At 41.0% G+C, this 8037-nt stretch overlaps 1 protein-coding gene across 5 annotated transcripts in view; it reads right to left on the bottom strand.

The window, feature by feature from the left end:
• Positions 1–6007: 6007 nt before the first annotated feature.
• The window catches only part of LOC130368634 (proto-oncogene Mas-like), a 71926-nt gene continuing 69896 nt past the window's right edge, over positions 6008–8037 (bottom strand). For all 5 annotated transcript variants that reach the window (XM_056572575.1, XM_056572578.1, XM_056572576.1 and 2 more), the window contains one exon: positions 6008–7920. In XM_056572575.1, coding sequence (XP_056428550.1) covers positions 6573–7634 — 1062 coding nt within the window. In that variant the 5' untranslated portion in view covers positions 7635–7920 and the 3' untranslated portion in view covers positions 6008–6572. The remainder of the gene's footprint in view (positions 7921–8037) is intronic.

Genomic DNA, 8037 nt, shown 5'->3' with positions numbered 1-8037 from the left:
CCACTGCCATGCATGTCTGTGGGTTCAGTGTGGTCCCTCAACATACGATGGTAATTCGTTCCAAATGAACCATCGTTAGTTGAAACCATCGTATCTTGAGGGATCTGTGCAATGTAAAGTATAGGAAATTATACACACCTGTCCCCTCCGCTCCAGACTGTCACCGCTGCCCTGGATGTCGCCCTCCATCACTGTCGCCGCATCCCCGGGGTGTCCCCACCGCTCTGGACCGTCTCTGCTGCCCGGGATCGTCGCTCTTCATCGCCGTCATCACGTCGCTATGCACGCCGCTTTTATTGGATGACGGGACAGCGTGCGTGGCGATGTGATGACGATGAAGGAGAGCGACAGCGATGCAGGGGATCCTGAAGAGGAGAGTCCGGAGCACCGGGGACAGGTGAGTGATCATCTCCAGAACACACAGGGCACCGTAAACGGCTATCCGGCGGCAGCTGAAGCAGTCTGCGCTGCCAGATAGGCGTTTATGCGATGGCCCCGACATACAAAAGCATTGTATGTTGATGCTGCCTTCAACATGTGATGGCCTCTGAGAGGCCATCGTATGTTGAAATTATCGAATGTCGGGGCCATCATAGGTCGGGGGGGGGTCACTGGATAATGAATGAGGAGCGAACTGCTGCCAAATAGAAATTGTATGTGTTTCCAGTCCACCATCTAAAGCATCATTAGGTTGATGTGCACAGTCCACTTTAAGTTGTATGGACTTTTGGGACATTAGATGACAAATTGACAATCTTTATCATATTATAGCAGTCAGCTTTTACACAACTTACTATTTATTGTTTTCCAAATGTCAATATATATGCTGCTCAGCATTTGGAACAAACTATTCCGAATGCTGGAGCCGTCGCCGGGAGCTTGTGATGCCATAGTCCCACCCCCTCATGACATCACGCCCTGCCCCCTCAATGCAAGTCTATGGGAGGGGGCGTGACGGCCATCACGCCCCCTCCCATAAACTTGCATTGAGGGGGCGGGGCGTGAATTCATGAGGGGGCGGGGCTATGACGTCAATAGCTCCTTGGGCCGGCTCCAGCGTTCGTAACAGTTTGTTCCAAACACTGAGCAGCGGAGTACCCCTTTAAGTCGTAACATCAGCTTCCAGCAGTTGAAAAGAAAGGTGTTCAGCCAAATAATAATTTATCTTAATTTAGATGATTTATTAAATGTTACATTTGCTTTACAAAATACAGATGTGTTGAAATATCTGAATTATTATATGAAACCACACTTCACATTACTAAAATAAGTGTCCACATTTATTGCAGATGTCTATAATGGGTATAAGTATTAAATGGAGACTACAGCATCAACTTCCGATACATCAGCTAAAAACCAAGCTTGACCATGAACAAGAGGATCAATTCTCATAGGCCCAAACTTATCAAACTGTGCGAGAGAAAAAATAGAGGGATTTTTCTACAACAACCAATGACAGCTCAGCTTTCGCTTTACCTCAGCTCGTTAGCTGAACTGTGATTGGTTGTTGTGGGAAAATCCCTCTATTTTTTTCTGTCATACAGTTTGATAAATCTGGGCCATAGTGCTGTTCACAGACACATCAATCTATTGAACATTCTCTATATGAAATTGCAGATTTGAACATAGACGAGACTCTGGACATTTTGTTCCTGTTTAAATACCTGGTTGTGCACAGTGCAAAGGAGAAGAACTTTGCTGCAATATAACCGCCAGCTTTAGTCTATGTGAATTGAATGATATGGATTTCGCTGTGAATATCACAACTGGGTGAGCCTCCATAAACTGTGACTGATATTAGGACTTTTTGTGTATATTCCTGCACATATGCATACTATGAGATCCTTAGAGAAGAATAGTCATCAAAAAAATATGAGTGTAAATAAGCAATGGCTAAATAGGGCTAGTCAGTCATATGTAGTAGGCAGATGGAAGCAGACCCGAGCTTTTGAGCCTTATTTGCATATCGTAAAACTACTTATGTCTTGGTACTGTAAAGGACTATGGAGGTAAAAAAAATGTATGCCTAGAATAATGATGCCTAGCCCAGTCTGACCATGTGCCTATTTACACCCAAGTTTTCCTGCTGACAAGTCCATATTAAAGGGGTACTCCGATGAAAAGCAATTTTTTTCATATCAACTGGCTCCCGAAAGTTAAACAGATTTGTAAATTACGTCTATTAAAAAAATCTTAATCTTAATTTCCAGTACTTATCAGCTGCTGTGTACTACAGAGGAAGTTGAATTGTTCTTTTCTGTCTGACCACAGTGCTCTCTGCTGACACCTCTGTCTGTATCAGGAACTGTCCAGAGTAGGAGCAAATCCCCATAGAAACCTCTCCTGCTCCAGACAGTTCCTAACATGGATAGAGGTGTCAGCAGAGAGCACTGTGATCAGACAGAAAAGAACAACTCAACTTCCTTCAGAGCAAACAACAGCTGATAAGTACTGGAAGGATTAAGATATTTTAAAAGAAGTAGTTTATAAATCTGTTTAACTTTCTGGCACCAGTTGCTTTGAAAAAAAAAAAAAAAAAAAAAAAAAAGGTTTTCCACCGGAGTACCCCTTTAAATGAACTTCAGATATCCTTTTCCTCAAGTATATTCCTGTTCCATTATAGCAGGATGGCACACATTACATATTGAGGAAAACTTAAAGGGGTAATCCTTCCCTATCCAAAGGATAGGGGATTAAATATCTGATGGCGGGGGTCCTGCCGCTGGGGACCCCCATGATCTCCCTGCTGCACCCTGCATTCGTTTACAGCGTCGGGTGCAGCGATGGAGGCTCATGACTTCACGGCAATGCCCCCTCAATGCAAATCTATGGGAGGGGGCATGACGACCGTCACTCCCCCTCCCATAGACTTGCATTGAGGGGGCATGGCCACGACGTCACGAGCGGGGCTTGGCCGTGACATCACAAGCCTCCACCCCTTATTGCCAGTAATCCAGCACGGAGCGAAGTTCACCTTGTCCACTGGATATCTGGAGTGCCGCAGCCGAGATCGCGGGATTTCCCCAGCAGCGGATAGGGGATAAGATTTCTAGGGGCGGAGTACCCCTTTAAAAAAGATTACAACTGGACCTAATGCTCTAGAGAAAATAATATTTCTCCTGTGTTTTGCATAGGTGTCATCTACAGGCTGAACACATGGAGATGGGGATGCCGAATGATCCCTAAAACGGGATGCAGCTGTGGCGCCTAAAGTGCTAGGTGGTGCTTTAGGAAACCAGTTTTACATGGCATACAGAAAAGTTGTTCTGTATACCATGTAAAACTGGTTTCCTAAAGCACCACCTAGCGCCTAACACGCAACCGCTGCATCCCGTTTTAGGGATCATCCGGGATTATACTTATCACTGTTCTTCTAGATCAGTGGTCTCCAACCTGCGGACCTCCAGATGTTGCAAAACTACAACTCCCAGCATGCCCGGACAGCCAACGGCTGTCCGGGCATGCTGGGAGTTGTAGTTTTGCAACATCTGCAGGTCCGCATGTTGAAGACCACTGTTCTAGATGATTGGTTGTTGATGCCTGGAAGCCACAAGAACCCACAGGAGCTAAAGAAACCCCCCGATGCGCTTTTTACAGTGTTGTACATGATAACGCAACACAAATAAGTGAGTGCATCTCCACTCCTTCCTTGCCTACGAGTCCTGTATTATAATAACGGCACTTCGATGGAGCCATCTTTGTTTTTTTTTCTCTATAATCTCCCTGCATCTACAGGCTGAAGTGATACTGTATTATGGTGTACTTGTAATATACATATTTGAACAGTTGACATTTCTATTTCCCTTATATATATATATACAGCTGCATAAATATCATTTACACAAATAATCTGACCAAGCAGATTGATCATTGCTGACATGTTAACACATAAATATCATAACAAAGAAAAGAATTGCTGTACAAACAAGAAACCAATCTGTGACCTGCCATCTGGATACAACTTGGCATTGGTTTCATTTGTTTCCATCATCTCTGATATGGTGAATTGAATAGTGTGCGGATACAGTGTTAGGGTGGGTTCACACCACGATCTTGCTATACGGTTTCGGCATACGGTTTCATAAAATAAAACATATGCAACCGTACAGAAAACCGTGCCCATAGACTTCCCATTCAAAACCGTATGCACCATATTGCATACAGTTGTCTCCATTTTTCAAGCCATACGTCTCTGTACTTTTTTTTTTCCGGATAGAAAACCATGGCATACCATGGTTTTTGGTCCAGGTGAAAAATTGTATTAAACCGTGTACGTTTTTTTTTTAACATGGGACTCAATGGGAACAGTACAGAACTGTTTGTGCGTACGGTTACATCCAGTTTTCACCATACAGTTTTTGACTTTCCACAGGTTTATTTACAAGTGAAACTTTATTCAAAATGGAGTGAAAAGTTCCAAACCTATAATTTTTTTTTCTTAAAAACAGATGCAACCGGACATCATTTTTCAAACCGTATACGGTTTTCAACCATATACAGATAAAAATGTGTACACACGTTTTGATACAGTTTAGTCAGGTTATGAGGAATCCGTTTTTTTAAATCAAAAACCTGATACAGGAACTGTATTGCAAAAACGTGGTGTGAATCCACCCTTACTAAATATAGCTCACCTGTAGCAATGCTCCAATTATGTCCATTTATTTATATATACAAATCATATTTACACAGTATTGTTGTACATAGTGGTATACATAGCTACTTGATGTCATGTGAACTGACGTTTAACCAAATTTCTTTACGCTTATAATTGGGATTACATAAAGATGGACTGCTCTTACCCAGCAGAGAATACGGCACAGTTGTTTTCTTTCTCATTTATGTCAGCTTCTTCTGTGATCATCTATACTAATGGTTGACAATTGTTCTTTGGTTATTGTTTCCTTATACTGTATATTGAAACTGAAATAAAAATATGTTTAAAAATGGACTGTTCTTAAAGTATTCAGGAGTGCTAGATCCTCCCCTTTGGGATCTATTGTCCTACCTCACATGAAAAAACACCTAGGCCATTAAAAAACAGGCTAAAACCTCTTTATTCTAGCGAAGAAAACTAATCCTTTGTGATTCTCAGTATGGCAGTAAGCCAAGATGTACCAAAAAGTTTCTGAGTCTCAAGGTGAAATCTGTAGTAGCCCCCCCCCCCCCCCCCTACCTTTCATGTTTCATTTATAATAATGGTGTATTTTTATGTTCAGGCACTAGGGCATAGATGTGACCGCTACCTCTGTATTCTCTATAACTACAACCCAGGCAAAAAGAATAAACCTCTGAACAACTTGTTCACTAAAAGAACATAAAGACTATCAATAATGAATATGTACATGTGTATGAACACTTTGCATTGTCTCTAGTAAATCCAATATATGATTGGTTGCTATTGCTAAAAAAAGAAAAAGCATACACCTATCTTCCTTATTCCCCTACCACAGTCTGAGTCACAGAGTTCTGGTCCCTGCTGCACATCACTTCCAGGTTTTGAGACATGATATCATAGGCCTTCTCATCCAATAAGGACTGCAACGGTCTCCTGCCTTAGCCAATGATTGAGTGGGCCTTTGACCTCACGTCCCTGAACCTAAAAGCACTGCAGGGACCGGAGCTCCATTAAACTGGCAGTGGTGGAGAAAGAAGGAAGGTAAATGTGTGTGTTTTTTTTGCTTTTTTTTATTTTTTATTTATTTACTAACCCCCCACCCACTTTAGCATAACTTTAAATATTGCTGCCCTGTAGGTGGCCATACAGATTTAAAGAGAACCTGACAGCAATTCACCCGCACTAAACCCAATATAGATAGATAGAAGATGTTTATCAATGGCACAGCTCCCTCTGCCTCATCAATATTCCACCCTGGCCCGTCCCATTCTGTGATGTCAGAGCTCTGACGTCAGGGAGGGGGGTGGGATGGGGTGGAATATTGATGAGGCAGAATGGGCTGTGTAAGCCAGCTCCCCCCCCCCCCAGAGCGCATTGGGGGGGGGGGGGGCCAATGCGCTCTGGCGCACATTGATAAACATATTCTACCGGCCACTTGGATGGAAATACCTAATGGAAAAATGTGACACTTCTATGTTCAGCTATTCACCCGCACTATAACCCAATATATTGGGTTTAGTGCGGGTGAATTGCTGTCAGATTCTCTTTAATAGCTGTTGGCCCAGTGTGGCTAACAGTTATCTCTTTTGATCTCCTCGTATATGTTTTGTGAAGCTGAAGATTCATGTATTCTCAATCAATAGAGGAGGCGTGGGCTTATATATTTCAGATTAAAAGGGTCAGGCAGTTGAAATATGCTCAAAACATCTATCCCCAATATCATCTGTATACATCTTTACATATATATAATTATTTACAGTGCCTTTAGTTACGCTTCTAAAAACACCTCAAATAAAATATGGCTTATCACTGGAACACAACAGATGGCATGCATACTTCTCTGGTGTAAAGTGTTTTTATCAAGCTTAGCAGCTGAACTGTCAACAAACTCAACAATGTAATTTGTATAGCGAAACAATACTGTACATTTAATTTATCAATAAACAACCAGAAGTCATTTTACATCTAGTCTTCTCTCATCTTGAAAAGTGGAATTATTATGTTCTTTTCTGTTCACAATCAAAATTTCTTCTGTTGCCTTTGTTTGCTCCCTCCTTGACTGACTACAGTCATCTCGAAAAACTGCCTGAAAAATTGACAGAAGTGTAATTTTTTCACTTTGTCCTTGGCGACCAACCAGGAAATAGACAAATGGGTTAATGCTACTGTTAATGCAACAAAACAGAGCAAAAAGGTCCATGATAAAAAAGGATGGTACTGCATGGTGTTTGTACCATATAAGCAATAACACTCTCATGGGCATTCCAAACACTAGGAAAAAACAGACTGTTACTGCAATGACAACATATAACTTCTTCGACCGTCGATGCTGAGAACTTGTCCATACTTTTAGGAGCAGAATAAAACTTGACACTGTCATGGACGGAACAAATGCAAGACTAAAACTACAGATAATGATAAAGATTGTTTTACATTCCCTACCGGACTCCCTAAGAATGCCTTTACGATTGTAGGTCATACTGTAACAAAATGCAAACTCGAGAGCACAAAGAATAGAAGAAATGGTCCATATCAGAGTACATACAATAGAGGACATGTGCCTTGGTCTATTACAATAATACCATATGGGAAAGAGAACAGACAGACATCTCTCTATACTTATAGCTGTTAGAAGACACAGGCTAGTGTTGTATCCAAAGAGACAAGCTAAAGTTAGTATACCTATTAAGTTAATAACATGCTCATCCTCATATTGAGATTCCAAGTGCGGTATCATGGCAAAGACCAATGCCATAATGTGCAAAAGAAATGCAAACAGCAAAAATGCTGCATCAGCCACAGCAAGGTTAAAAATATAGATAGAAGATGTGGTTTTCTTGATCTTAAAGGAGAGATACCAAACTACAAGACCATTGCCAGCTATTCCCAATACCGACACGACTATGGTCATTGGTGAGATTACTATATTAAATACTGGTTTGAACAATAAGGTATCATTATTCCAGTATGGCATATCAACCAACAAGCTTCCATTACTTGGGTTTCCTGATTCCATTTTAAAAAAAAGTTAAAAAGGTGACCGATAAAATCAGATAAAAATTTAAATATTTAACACATGCAAGTAAAGTAATGTGTAATGTTCAGGGATATTAATGCTACCAATGATTACATAGGAGATCAACTAAGTTCTGTATGATGTATTAGATTAATGGAGCTGCTTCGGTCTTCTTATTTGCTTAGGTTGATTTCCAAATAGTCTCTGAATTATATATTTCTTCCAGTAACAAACACGTTTAGGTGTGGGGATTGTGTATCATCTGCTGTCTTCACCACCATTGTTTCTGTGAATAAGAAATAGCACAAAATTAATCATTAAAACATAAAACAACCAGCAATGAGCAAGGATTGACTGCTCTATAACACATACTTTACAAGATTTCTTAAAAACACTGACAAAC

The sequence above is a fragment of the Hyla sarda genome, chromosome 4 (assembly GCF_029499605.1).
Source record: "Hyla sarda isolate aHylSar1 chromosome 4, aHylSar1.hap1, whole genome shotgun sequence".
NCBI classification, from domain to species: domain Eukaryota; kingdom Metazoa; phylum Chordata; class Amphibia; order Anura; family Hylidae; genus Hyla; species Hyla sarda.
The sequence above is the reverse complement of the archived record's forward strand: the minus strand, read 5'-3'. Positions and strand labels throughout refer to the sequence as shown.